The 15,024-nt window shown below is 36.6% G+C and overlaps 1 protein-coding gene across 2 annotated transcripts in view; it reads right to left on the reverse strand.

Annotated features, from left to right (window-relative positions):
• Positions 1–1,932: 1,932 nt before the first annotated feature.
• The window catches only part of arhgef2a (Rho guanine nucleotide exchange factor (GEF) 2a), a 58,339-nt gene continuing 45,247 nt past the window's right edge, over positions 1,933–15,024 (reverse strand). For both annotated transcript variants that reach the window (XM_081377196.1, XM_081377197.1), the window contains 12 exons: positions 14,757–15,005; positions 14,529–14,605; positions 13,749–13,924; positions 10,883–10,950; positions 10,475–10,663; positions 9,620–9,718; positions 8,577–8,626; positions 8,133–8,174; positions 7,219–7,269; positions 6,782–7,093; positions 5,337–5,547; positions 1,933–3,476 (listed from right to left, as the gene is read on the reverse strand). In XM_081377196.1, coding sequence (XP_081233322.1) covers positions 3,406–3,476; positions 5,337–5,547; positions 6,782–7,093; positions 7,219–7,269; positions 8,133–8,174; positions 8,577–8,626; positions 9,620–9,718; positions 10,475–10,663; positions 10,883–10,950; positions 13,749–13,924; positions 14,529–14,605; positions 14,757–15,005 — 1,595 coding nt within the window. In that variant the 3' untranslated portion in view covers positions 1,933–3,405. The remainder of the gene's footprint in view (positions 3,477–5,336; positions 5,548–6,781; positions 7,094–7,218; positions 7,270–8,132; positions 8,175–8,576; positions 8,627–9,619; positions 9,719–10,474; positions 10,664–10,882; positions 10,951–13,748; positions 13,925–14,528; positions 14,606–14,756; positions 15,006–15,024) is intronic.

Consider the following 15,024-nt stretch of genomic DNA (forward strand, 5'->3'; position numbering starts at 1 on the left):
GATAATCCCATTGTGGAAGAAATATGAAGATATGAAATGACAAAGACAGAAAGAATGGACGCAGATGGACAGAGCTGAGGTCCAGCTATAATAAGACAAAGCCGCTGTGTTTGTGACAGGCACAGGTGTGTGTGTGTGTGTTACATTACTCGCATCCCCAGCTGCACCGTTCCCTTTATGGCTCGTCAGTCGCCACAATGATCACTTTACAGGCTTTTTCCTAATGTGAGACGCTGTTCTATCATTAACTCGCCCGACCACGTATAACAAGGCTTTGGGGAACCACTCTTGATGTGGCAAGATTGCCACCAATGCAATGGTATTCAACATTCCCAAACACACAGCCATCTAGATGATTTCTCTCTCTAGATCTGTATTTATTCATAGAGCAAAGGGCTTATTTTGTTCATTTTTATTATTTGTTTTTTACTTTTAATTTCTAAGCTTCCCCACTATTGTACATCACATATTGTAGTATATAAATCATGTGACTAATTACAATTATACACACAGAATTGATTAAGGCCTTCTTTATAATTACGATTTTACACATTTTAGAATTAGTAAAGTCTTTAAAAATATGAAATAACAAATATGGGAATTATGTTGGGATCAAATAATGCTAAACAAATCAAAATTGTATTTCATCAAAGTGCAACGCATGTAGATTTCATATTTGAAGTATATAAAAATAAATGTAAAAATAAAACAAAATAGCGTAGATTTTCACATCATTCATCCATCATTCTGCATTCTTTACTACCTTTAGAAGTAGGCCTAAAGATTAGTGATATACGACTATGAAAGCAATAGTGATTAGCATTATATAATAAGCCATTCATGCGCATCTTAAAGTGTGCGTTCCACTAAGCGCTTGCTGATGTGAAGGGACAATGGTGGTGTCGGGTTATGGGTGACCAGACTATTTTTAGTCCGGAGGCCATGGCTAAAGTTAAAACTCATTGTTTAAGAATAAATAAAATACAATGTATTAGTATTCAGACTTGCTTATTATACAATGGTATTCAGAAAGGAAGAAACAACATTTTGTATTATGCACAAATGGAAAGTTACACAAGTCAATGCTTTATGATAAATCTAGGCTCTTAAATGTATCCCATAATTCCTGCAGTGAAGGCAGTTCATTGTAAGAAGAAAGTAACTCTTGCACTGTAATACAGAGCCAATGCACTACTTTATTTTGAGTGCTCCTTTTGTTTGATAGATATAATCGTTCTTCTAACACACTCTTTTGGTTTAGGACGGTGAAGTGATGGATGAGGTAGTGTGTGTATGCATCTGAATGCCAGCTATGCTGCCTGTGCAACCAAGCTATTAATACTCGTCTCTTGGCTGACATTGTTTTACGGATTAGCTGCTATCTATGGACAAAGATCTGGATTTTAGATAGCCTATCGAAATGCACATTTAAATATACATGGTTTATTATTATTATCATTTCATTGTTAAAAAAGGATAGAAAACGTACGAAAATCTGTTTGTATGCAGATTAAATAGATCATTGGAACACTCCATTTGGATTGGTCAGTCACGATACAAACTCGCCCCACAGCCGATTCTAAAGATTTCATATAAAACACTCTCATGGTAATTCGTAACTAGTTTATGTTTACCGTATTTGTTGCAAAATTCGTATAAATTCACCACATTTAAATTTACCACCAATTCACCAAAAAAAGTCAAATAGTTAGGCTACATCTCATGAGAACAGGTTGTACAGAGGATTACTTTGGAGGACTTCAGTGGTGTTGGTGGTAATGCATTATAAGTAATCAGATTACTTCAAGTACACATTACTTTTAAACTTTACTAGTTTAAGTTTAGTTACTTTTCAAGTAAGTAATGCAAGTTACTTTGCTGCTAACATTCGCTTATCCAATTCAACCACAGTATTAAGCAAAAATTACTTTAAAATATTTTTTATTTTAGTTTAATTTGTGTATAATCCAGAAGGGCCTAGATGAGATAAAGTAACACAAAAGTAATGCAACACTACTTTGCATAAAAAGTAACTAAGTAATGCAATACATTATTTTTTTGGAAGGAAAACAATATTGTAACACTAACTTTTCCCAACACAGGACTTCATTTCCCAACACAGTATTAATATAACTAATTTTATCACACTTTTCACTTTGATTTACTCGCAAAATTTAAGATAAAAAAACAATCCCGATGATGTTGTATACCAACAATTTTTATTTTATTCACTTCGATATATCTGAAACACTGTATGAACATTTCAACAATGTTTGTCATTTTCAATACAAACATTTTTATGTGACTTCAGTAAATCCTATGTTTTCTTATAGTTACTTCAAAACATGAAGAATATCATCCTACAATAATTTCTAAGACGTTGCTTCCTGAAATGTTGAGCTGACTAAAATAAAAGCATATATTTCAGCAATATTCAGCCAAGCAAATTTTGGCACATAGTCAAGTAATGGCAAAAAGAACATTCTTAAACAAAATTAAAACAGAAGCAAAACTGTAGTTAAGACACATCAAATGTTGGTGTTACTGGCATATTTTGGTGATGTGATCTATTTTAATCAATAAATCTTCTTATATTTACAAAGCATTCCCCATTAACGCACACTGTGGGTTGAGGAACCATTCATAATATCATACTACTCTATCATAATAACCTTCCTGGGTTTATTAAGATCATTGCTATAGATGTAAATATATATTTCTATATATTGCTATAAATTGCAATATAAGTCCTTCATAAAAAAGCTCTGAAATAGTCATTTTTGTTATAGAGCCAGTAGTTTTGGTCCCAGTATATTATGTTGGTATATATTTCAAGTTATGGCTTCTTTCTAACTGCTTCAACATGCCTGAAAGACTTTATCTTTCCATTCCAAATAAAGGAAAATAAATAAATGGAAAATAAAGCGCAAGAAAGAGACATTTCTTTACAATGAGCTCTCACGAACAAGAACGAGAAAAAGTTTCGCATGCTCCAGCATCGGTACAATGATCTCACATACAGTACATACATCTCAACGGTTTCTGCCGGTACCCTTGAGCTGGATCAGTTATGTTTGGTATATTTAGATACTTTAAGAATCTCAAGACAACTATCAAGTGCAAAGTCCCATTATTTGCATGACTCCATCTCCATCACGGTGCTTTGGCATATCCTTATTGGTCCGTGGATGTCAAAAGCCATATGTTTGGATTCCAAGAAGACACGTTGAATATTAACATGTCATAAACGGCCACACAGAAGCTGTAAGCGAAATTACTGGATACAACTAAATACTGTATGTATATACTGGAATGAATATTCATAAACTAAGTAAGACTCTACCCTGGTCAGAGGAGTCTATAGTCTGTTCCCGGCCAGTCTTGGGTTGAGAAATCAAAAATACATTAGCAGTGCGAGACCTCTCGGTCCCGGGGGTCTGTCGCGGACTCGCTCTCTTCAGGAATGTCCTGCAGATCTGAAGATGATGAAAGTCATATTTAGACATTAAACTCAGAGATGAGACAGTTTTAAGTTGTGTATTTTACCAAATGATCTGGATGAAATGAACTGCTTTTTGACTACACAGTACACATTCTTGATATACATTACATTGCAGTCCAAAATGAACACTAATCTGCCAAATGCAGATTAAATTGGCCTTTGGAAAGTAAATAAAATTGTTTTAGTTGGCCGGTAACCTTATCGAACTGCAACCTAATACATGAAAGTGTAACATAAGACCGATAATCGCAAATATACAATGGAAAATACCTTTCATATACTTCATTCACTAGCAAATAAAAATCAAGATCTAAAGCAATCCTGAGTTCAAACTAAAGTAACGTACTATTATAATGCATTCTACAAGCAATTAAAGAAAAGTAAACAGTGCAGAGCAACAACAATAAATGCTGCTAACCTGCTATTTTTCCATAGGAATTAAGTCTAAGTAATGGTTCACATTCCTTTGCTAGCAACATATTTACCTAGACACTTTTATCATAATTCATCCACACGGGGAAAAATGTAAAAAAATGACCTTTTTTTTTTTTTTTTTTTTCTTCAAGTTTGGGGTCAGTAAGATGTTTTAATGTTTTTGAAATAAGTATTTTATGCTCACCAAGGCTGCATTTATTTGATCAAAAATACAATAAATAAAACAATAATATTGTGGAATATTATTACAATTTGTAACAATTTACAGTATCTACAGTCATTTTTGATCAATTTAATGTCCCTAAAAGTAACTAATAACAAAGTAATAATTTCTTAAATTACTGTATGCTGAACACTTTCACATGCAGCATGAGTAGTATGCCATTTCAAACACACCTCAAGACTGTGATTATATCATTTCAAGAGGCTTTAAAGTCAAACCTCTGTGTGTATAAGTGTATGTACATAAGGTATGTTCATTGTGAATGACACACTAGGTCTGTGTGACACATTCAACCTGCAATTATCCACCTATGACACACACGCTCACACATTAGTAATCCACCTAAATGTACTGTACTTACATTTTTTTTTTTTGACTAAGCAGGTTCTCCTGTCTGACAGATTTTAGTGTGTGTGTTGTAAGTTTGTGTACCTTTGTGTGTGGGTGTGTGGAATGTTTCATGCGCTAAATTCAACATGTGTTTGTTTTGCACATTGGTTGCATAATCGTGTGTAGGCTGCTATTAGTGTTACAAAGAGCCAAAGTTTACAGCGTTCTGGGTGAAGTGCATCTACGCAGACTGTCTGATAAATATGTAATCATTTCATATAAAAATGGAGCAAAGTCAAAGCCAACAAATTCCAGGCAACCAGTCTCCTACATTGTGCTATTCTCTTGTATCATTCTCATATAATAAACTTAATTCAATATTTAAATGTACATTTATTTACCGATTTATTTGTTAAGTAGCTAGCTATATAATAATATTTAACATTATTATCTTAATATTTTTATATTAATTATAAATATATTTAATATTATTTTATTATAAATATATTATAAATATGTTTCCTTTTGAAAAACAACTAGATATGTAAGTATAAATATGAAGACTTCAAATGCAAAAGCCTCTAAGTGCCATCTGAAATTTCCTTCTAGAATGATCATTTTCATCAAGCTTGTATGTTTGTGTTCACTTATTTCACTTTAATGGCAATGAAAATTACCTATTAATTGCCATTAAAGTGAAATTACTGAACTTAAATATACGAGCTTGATAAAAATACTAATTTTAGAAGAAAATTTCAGATGGCACTTAGAGGCTTTTGCATCTGAAGTCTTCATATATTTATATTAGTTGTTATAATAATGTCGTTCTGTGTCATATCTACAGACCTCTGGGGCTTTCTGAACGAGGAGACACCCTCGAATCCACCTCATCGTCATCATCATCATCATCATCATCATCATCATCATCATCAGATATCACGTCCACTTCCACATCACTGCATTCCTGCAGGCCGTCTGATTGCTCCATCGATTCCTGGCTAGCCAACGGGGTGTCAGTGTTGGGGTCAGTATCACTCTCTCTGCGAGTTGGTGGGGCCTTGAAGTGAGGAAATGAGAAGCGAATGAGATTTTGCGAGCTACTACGTTGTAGGTCTTATATACTTTGAGCAAACACCACATGGCACATACTAAATTGCATTGCTTGCGCCTTCTTGCGATAACATCAAAAGTGCAAAAGTTATATTTAAAAAAGGCCATATTATAACCTTTTACTAAATCTTGATTGAGTTTTTTGGGTCTACTAGAATAGGTTTTCATGCTTGAAAGTTAAAAAAACCTTTATTTTACATATATTTTGCATTGTTGCAGCACCTCCCTTCCCATTCTGTCAGTAACTCTCTGTTTAGTTCCTGTCTCTACTTAGCTCCTCCTTCCCAAAAGCGCAATGTTCTCTGATTGGTTGACTGGACTAGTTTGTAGTGATTGGTCCTGGGCGGTATACCAGTTCATACCGAATACTGATTATTTATTTTTGTTATGATATTAATTTTTAATATACCACAATACCGGTGTATGTCGCTTTAACAACAATCTGAACCCATTGGACACTGTTTTAGAGGGTCCGTTTTCACTGGTGCTGCACAGCTGTATGTGTTACGAAGCGGGACGGTGAAGATGGATAGGTAAAACTATAACTGATAGCTGTAAAATTATATTTCAGTGTTTCCCATACATTGGTTCACAATATCAACACTGCCCGCCACAAATAGATTTCTAAAAGGCTTTGACATTGTTGAATAAACATGAGCACTGCACATTTCAAAGTCAAAATGTGGCGCGTGTGTTTTTATATGAATGCATCTTTGAAGGGAACTGACTGTCTTTAGAAAAGATTTGATGTTATTTTAATTGAATCTTTCTTCATCTTTCCTGATAAAGCAGCGTTTATGAGCATTTTGTGGGGCCTTGCAAACCTGTATTAATAGTAGTGTGGAATTTTTCTACAATATTCACTCAGGACAGTAAAATAGGGCATTCTAAGTCAATCTACTGCAGTATTTACTCTTTCAATCAGTAGAAAATGTGGTTAACACCCAGTCATGCTTGAAAAAAAAAAAAAAAAAAACGTCATATACCGTGATCCCGGTATAATTTTGAAAAATACTGTGATATACATTTTTTGCTCTGTAACTTTGCAGACATTTTTCATGCTCAGGCAGCAACATTACACACTGAAGAAAGTGGATAATGTAAAAAAAAGCATAATATGTCCTCTTCAAAATGTTTTAAACTCGCTAAAAACTTGCTAAATTACACTAAGATGAACTCACCTGTGATCTTGAAGTTCCAGCTCCATCCCCTAGAGAGGCGCTATGGGTCTTAAGATCCCTGAGCTGTTTCTCCAGCTGGGCTCTGGCTCTCTCGCTGTCCCTGAGTTTGCCCTCGGCTCCCCTGAGGCGTCCGAGCTCCTCCTGCAGGAGACTGTGCTGCCGTTGCAGCAGGGCCAGCTCACCCAGCGAGCCCATGTCACTGGCACTATCCCGGGACAAAGAGCGGACTGTACGAGCCCCTGGGATGGCTGGGGAGACAGGGCTCTCTCTTAGGCAGAGCTCTAAGATGGAGTCCTGTCGGATCACCACACCCTAGGAGAGACATTTCTTTAATTTTATATTTTGCCACTTTATTGACATTAATGTTTTATTTTGGATCCTGTTTGTACGCAAGTGCTTAGAAGATTTGATAAATGTATTTTGCAATGCACACATACCTGCAGAACGTGTAACTGAGCACTGAGATTCACCAGCCTTTGTGACACCTCCTGAAACACAAGACACATTTGTGATGCATCACATTAATATATAGACACTAGTCTATTTAAGCCAAGAGGATTGCAATATTTAATGGAGGCCAATATATTTAGCAGATAACAGAGTAAAAAATTCATACTGATAATGTAAATACTATGTTAATACTTTCTCACAATACTTTCTTAATACAGAATCTCACAATTCTGCCTTTTTTTCTCAGAATTGCATGTTTATATCTCGCAATTCTGACTTTATAACACGCAATTGGGAGATACAAAATCAGAATTGCGAGATATAAACTCGCAAGTGTCTTTTTTTCCCTTAAAATTGAACTTTATAACTATAAATTCTGAGAAAAGAATTTTTTTTTCCCTCAGAATTGCATGTTTGTATCTCGCAAATTCTGACTTTATGACATGCCGTTGTGAGTTTATATCTTGCAATTCTGACTTTATAACACGCAATTGAGACTTTTTATCACTTCATTACTCCAGTCTTCAGTGTCACATGATCCTTCAGAAATCATTCTAATATTCTGATTTTCTGCTCAAGAAACATTATTCTTATCAATGTTGAAAACAGTTTTAATGCTTAATTATAATACAATTTTTAAGTATTATTTAATAAAAAAAATCCAAGTTTGAAATCTTTTGTAACATTGTAAATGTATTTTGATAAATTTAATGCATCTTTGCTGAATAAAAGTATTACTGTTTTCTTAAGTTACTGATCCCAAATTGAATTAGTCAGTAAATTAAAAAGCAGTAGTCAATTTGCTAGTCACTCTAGTTTAAAGGGTTCTAATGCAAAAAGTAAAACAATAGCTTTTTTAGATGGCACACATTAAGCCCGCTCTTGAACTAAATGTTAGTACCTCACTTGGTGGCTTGTCCTCCGTTTGATTCCCATTACCATCCTGTACAGAAACAAATTTTTTGCATTATTCACACAATCATAATTCTGAACCAGCAGTTTCATTCAAAAGCTTTAATTTGTCAGCACACATTGAAAAGCACAATCTTGCTATGTGTCGATGAAAAGGGAGATAAAGTGCAGCTTTCAAGCAGCAGTGGTGAGTCGTGATGGAGAGTTTTTGGTAGATTCAGGTTGCTATGGAAACCTGCGAGTTTCAGAGGACTAATTTTTTTCAGCATTACATAAAAACTCAGTAATAGCATCGAACCATATTATTATGTGCATAATTATTACATTTCATGAAACATGTTTGATGCAGGCAGATGTGAATGTCAAAGACGGTGATAACAAACAGCTCTCTAGCATAGATCATATTTTCAAAAAAAAATTATGTTTTGTATACCTGAGCAGTTTGGTTCTCCTGAGAGCCATTGACTAATACCTCTTGTCCATCTGGAAGTACAGAGGAAGCACAATGGTCAGAAAAATGGGTTTACTTGGTAGAGGTGTAACGGTTCAAATTATGGTTTGGTTTGTATCACGGGTTTAGGATCACAGTTTCGGTACAGTTCGGTATGTGCTATGTTCAGGAAAAAAAGGACTACAATCAAATAAAAAATATAGCTGCGAGCAGCGATTACGGTCCCAAGCCGGTGGCACCCCAACCCCGGTGCCTTTAGTTACCTAAAGGCACCAGGGTGGCGGTCCCGCCGGCTTTGGCCCTTCATCGCTGCTCGCAGCTATATTTTTTATTTGATTGTAGTCCTTTTTTTCCTGAACATAGCATAGATCCCTGCCCTGCCCAGCACTTTTGTTACTGTTGTATGCCTGTCCGAATTTACACTGAGTGCCTTTTTAAACACAAAAGGCAATGTGTGCTGTTTTGGTCCCACCTGTGCTCACGCGCAACACCCGGGTGATGGCTGGTCATTAGAGCATAAGGCACTCGCATCGAACAAAGTTTACAAAGAGTGACTGTTTTGTCCACTTTTTTTTTGTCCATCACTGTTGTAACGTATTAGGAAGCCAGAATATTCCCATACAGGAGATTTATATGATGCAGACAGCGGCTCTATCAGCGGCATGTCTCCTTCGCTTGCTATGCTGAACTGCAACACACCACCATGTGAGGAACTGGGATAGAGCAATAGATTTACATACTAACAGTTGATTGGACAGCTACTCTCATGTGAAATGCATGCGGAGCGTATCTATCGAAAGAAATAAACATTAGTGGTCTGTTTTTTAAGCGTTTTTTTTTTTTTTTCAACAAACTATATTATAGATGCCTCGTCAGATTTGAGATAATCGCCTACTGAAATGTGGGTGGAGAACTGTACGGTTAATTTTTTTTACCGAGAACCGTTACACCCCTAATATTTAGCCAATCAGACACATTAAAGGCACATTTATTTACATATTGCATGTTTTGTTTTTGACACCTACTGATTACTAGCGCTCCACTGTGGTTGTGATGGCCGTTGGAACTGCAGGGCAGAGGAACCTCAAAACTGGATCCTAATATCAGCTCTGTCAATCTGTCCACTGCAGAGAGAGAGAGAAAGAAAGGGACATCCATGACATTTTACAAGATATTATGAAAGATCTGAGGATGAGCTCAGAGGATTTAGCTAAAAATGGATGGTGAACTTTTCAAAATAGGAAAAAAAGAATAATCAATCTTTTTTTTTTTTTTTTTTTTACTTTCACAAAACGAGACAGAAACGTGCAGAGGCATACTGGCAGCAAGTATGAATTTGATAATATTTAAAAAAAAATTTGTTGTTGTTAATGTTGTTAATACAACTAATATATTATGTGTGTGTGTGTGTGTGTGTGTGTGTGTGTGTAAAATACAACAAAAAAATGGTACTTTAATGATGTCATTTATTTATTCAGATGCTGAAACTGATTAAAAATAAGTGTAAATTTTTGTATCTCTATGAAACCTGACTACTACCTGACATATATTTTTATATATATATGCTAATACTGATGTGTTTTTTTTGTTGAAAATGTTCATATTATACATATAATCAGAATTGGTAAGCACATTTATATGGTTGTGAATTTTTTGCAAACATTTCAAGCCAGTCTTTTTTAAATATAGCCTCACATGGCAAAACCTCAGGCCAAAATTCTACCTTCGTTTCTGTTGCCATTCACTGCTTACTCATAGTGTGAATAATGGTAACCTATTAATATGGGCGTTGAAATAAATGTGCACTAGAGGGTGAAACAAGCCTTATGCAGGTGGAACACCCTGCTTCAGCCACAAATGTAACATCCTGTCAGTCTTACCCTCAGTTATGGCCTGTGTGAGCAGCTGTTCTCCACGCAGTGCCTGAGAAGACTCGGCTCTGAACAGGTTTCTGGAACAAGACGGCTGCATGACCTCATAACCTCCCATGACCTCCGTCAAGTCAGAGAACAGGGTGACCCGCTCCTGAAGCAGCTCTAACACCTCCCTGTCCTTCTGCTGGATATCAGCTGAAACAGAGCATGAGGATCAGTACAGTAAAATATCAACATCGGCTTCTTCACGCTGTCAAAGCAGTGGCCTTGTACCACCTTCAAATTCTGTGTAAAGATGTCATGACAACTTGACATGACAACAACTGTAGTGATTCCTTAAAATAAGAATGAAAAAGTGTTTGCCCCAATATTGGGAGTGTGAATATATGTGTGTGTGTAGTGTTTAAAGCAAACCTTTTAGTCTCCGCAGAAGAGCCTTGTCTTCTGTTTCTATAAGAGGGAATTCTTCTCTTGATGGACAGCTGTGTGATAAAACAATGATGGTAAAGAACAATGACCATTAGAAATGGTAGTTTTAAATGGTTAGTTTATGTCCATTAGCATTGAAGTCATCTTTATGTTAGCTTCCCCACTTTTAACAAGTATAAAGATTTAAAATGTACAGTCTTTCTCTTCTGGGAAAATAGACCAAATATATATTTTTTGTCCAATAAAATGCCTTCTAAAATGAAAATATTGTGCTAATGCTGGTATTTGTTTTCTAGCTTTTTTTCTCAAGGAAGTGGTGAGAATTTATTCATTTTGAAAGTGGCTTCTGTTGCCATTGCGTATGGCAGTTTTTTTTAAAAAACTGTCCTCCAGGGAGTAAAAAAATAAACAAATCTATTAATAAATATTTAAATAAAAAGTATAAATAATAATAAATGTAACATTTATGTTCTGTTTTGGTTTAGGTTCATCGTGTTTTGGTTCTGTTTTCCCTGTTCTGGTTTGCCCGTGTTCAATAGTTAGTTTCCTTGGTTGTTAATTAGTTCTACACACCTGTTTCGTTTGATCTTGATTAATCTCCCCATGCATTTAAGCCCTGAGTTTCCTCAGTTAATTTGTCCAGTATTGTCTTTGTTAAAGGGATAGTACAGCCAAAAATGATATTAAACCCATGATTCACTCACCCTCAAGAAGGGCTGGGCGATATGGCCAAAAAAAAATATCACGATCATTTTATTTATATCAGTCGATATCGATAATTATCACGATAAAAGTCAAATCTTTATTTCTTTCAAGTTTAAAGGCAGATTTTTGCTCCTAAGTGAAAGCTGTAGAAACCAGAGCGTTAATTGTGGTTTTAAACTACTCTTTATTGTCAGAACATGACAAACACTTGCCAAACTGGTGAACATTTCACAAATCTGAGGTAGAACATTCAAACATTTGTCATTTTTCTTTAACAAAATAAATATCTTTATTGGACAATTAATTTCTTAGTTTATGCATGTGCTAATTTTTATTTGGTAAAATGTAATATTCTGACTGTTTGAATTTTATTAAACTTAACGATTGGTCATCCAGTATCATGCATTTAGATCATGATAACCTCACTATCATGGCAAAATGTAACTTTATGGTTTCTATTGTATTTGTATGAAAAACAGTAGCCTAAATACATTATTAAATACTGTAATTATATTCCATCACTCCTTTAATACATCGTCTACATTAATAATATAATACACTTCAATATGTAGGCTATATCCCACATTTCATTGTGCAGTTAATATTACTAGGCTAACATCACAGTAAATCCATGGTAAATGATGGGAATTTGTAGCCGGAAAAGCCTTCTGCGCACAGTGTTTCTCTTGTTTGTCAGCGCTGTTTCATCTGCCTTTAAACTGGTTTAAATCACGGAGACATTGCGTTCTTCGCTGAATTCAAGCGCTTCTCACTGGATCTCGTGACGAGAGCGATCAGAGTAAACGCATCTGTTCTAGTGAGCTCGCGCTGCGCTGCCGTTTGGACTTAGAGCCGAGCGGATAAACGGTCCGTGTGGCGCGCGGTTCAAATGAGTTTCGTTCCGCTTTTGCCGCATAAACATTATCGAACATTTATCGAACTCTTGATATCGTTTTAGCGAGAAAAATTATATCGCGATAATTATCGTTATCGTTTTATCGCCCAGTCCTACCCTCAAGCCGTTCGAGATGCATATGTCAATCATTTTTTAGACGAACACATTTTCAGTTATTTTAGAAAATGTCTTAGATCCTTCAGTGGTTATAATGGCAAGTTATGGGGTCCACTCCTTCAAGTCCCAAAATGTGCATGCATCCTTCACAAAAGTAATCCATCCAGCTCCAGGGGGATAAACGAAGGCTTTCTGAGGGTAATCCGTGCGGTTTTGTCGTAAAAATATACATATTTAAAACTTTATAAATGAAAATAACTGGCTTCCGGCAACGGTCGACGCGCGTTCATGGGAGATGGATGCCGGCATATGACGTAGGACGTAGCGTAGTAAGCGTCGTGACGTAGAACGAAGTATAGCTAAATCAAACGCTACGTCCTACGTCGGCATCCATCTTCCGTGAACGCGCGTCGACCGTTGCCGGAAGCCAGTTATTTTCATTTATAAAGTTTTAAATACGTATATTTTTACGACAAAACCGCACGGATTACCCTCAGAAGGCCTTCGTTTATCCCCCTGGAGCCGGATGGATTACTTTTGTGAAGGATGCATGCACTTTTTTGGGACTTGAAGGAGTGGACCCCATAACTTGCCATTATAACCACTGAAGGATCTAAGACATTTTCTAAAATAACTGAAAATGTGTTCGTCTGAAAAATGATTGACATATGCATCTCGAACGGCTTGAGGGTGAGTAAATCATGGGTTCAATATAATTTTTGGCCGAACTGTCCCTTTAAGTGTGGTTGAGAATTAGTTTAACCCTGTAATCTCCTGAGTGTTCCTTTGTGGATCTAATAAAGAATCTAATAAAGGAATTCCCTCGTAAGTGGATTGTAGTATTTGTGGGTCCTTGGCATCAACTGAATTAAATTAAATTAAATGAAACCCCCAATCTATAAAGCAAGCTGTACAGTTTGGTTATGCAGGGCTATAATGTAAACAAAAGCTATTGGCAACTCAAGCTTCCCACAGAACTGACATATGCCTTTTAAATGCCCCACCCCTGAATTTTAAAGAAAGTAGTTTCATGTGATTTTCTAATTCCACTGCAAAGAGAGAGGTCCTGAAAAATGTCAAATGGTAACTGTGAGTGCTGTACGGACTGTTAAGAGTGTGTTCACATGTGTGTACCTGCTGATGGTTTGCTGTATGTGCCGTAACCAAATGTTTCTGTCTTCTTTAGAGGCTGCATAGAGCTCATACATCTCAGGTGGGCTGGACTCACTGCTTATCAGGAACAACCCTCGCTCTTGATTGGCTATGTCTCGGACCAAGAGATTCTGCAGTGACACCACCGCAGACTTATCCTACAGAGAGTTACAATATCTACATCATAATGTTTTCTTCAAATGTTTACGTCACAATGTACAATATTAGCATGACGCCCGCCCACAGACATTCGCAAAGAAAGATGAAGAGGCTGTCGTGGAGGCGCTGTATGTTTATATGTAAAAGCAAAATCCCTTCGTTAGGCCTTCTGAAAAAGGACGGAATTAGGAATCATTGGAGATTTATTCATAATGCTGTTCCTGAGCAGTGCAATCCAAAAGTTAGCTTGTGTACAGCACATTTTACAAAGGAGAACGTGGGAGAGTACAACATTTACGACAGACGCTTAAAGTGTTTGGCCAATCACAATGTACCAGGTCAGCTGGCCAATCAGAGCTCTCTGGGCTTTTCGGAAGGAGGGGCTTTGTTGAAATCAGCGTTCTAGACAGACTGGGAATAGAGGTGCTGTTATAATGTTAACATTAAAGTGTGCTAACCTATTCTATAAATTACACCCAATAAAGAAAATAATAATGTTTTAAAATAGTATCATATGACCCCTTTAAAACTTTGAACAGAGCGAGAACCCTAAGTATGAGCACTAGCAATATGGATACGTGGCTTAGCAAGCAAGTAACTTACCAAACTGGCAAAGATGTACCGTTGATCTTTCTCTTGCAAGAATACTAGAATGTCAGTCATCAACAAAACCTGAACATCTACAACAGAAAGAAAAAGGGAAATGCAGTACATTAACACACCCACAAGCACAAGAACATGTCAGCTAATACAATAGCGTGTTTGTAAATCTCCATCTCACACTGACACATCACATTACACTTCCTCATAACCAGCCGCAGTCTTCTGTACCTTTGAGCCGAGAGCCAGGCGTTTTCCAGAGCAGCGTGCCTTCGTGTATAAGCTGCCTCCGGAGCAGTTCGGCCGGTCTGAACAAGGCTCCAGAGCGGAGTTTGGCCTCGGCCCGCGGGTCGACCCGGGAGCGGATCTCTTGCAGCCGGTGTGTCCTTTCTAGCTCCAACACCTGCTGGTCCACTGAACTGAGTAGCTCCCGCATACAAGACAACGCATGTAACAGACCTGAAGCTTCCTCTGGATTGTCTGCAGTGTTACACACAAT

Source organism: Scardinius erythrophthalmus (assembly GCF_964197995.2).
Source record: "Scardinius erythrophthalmus genome assembly, chromosome: 10".
Lineage (NCBI taxonomy): Eukaryota > Metazoa > Chordata > Actinopteri > Cypriniformes > Leuciscidae > Scardinius > Scardinius erythrophthalmus.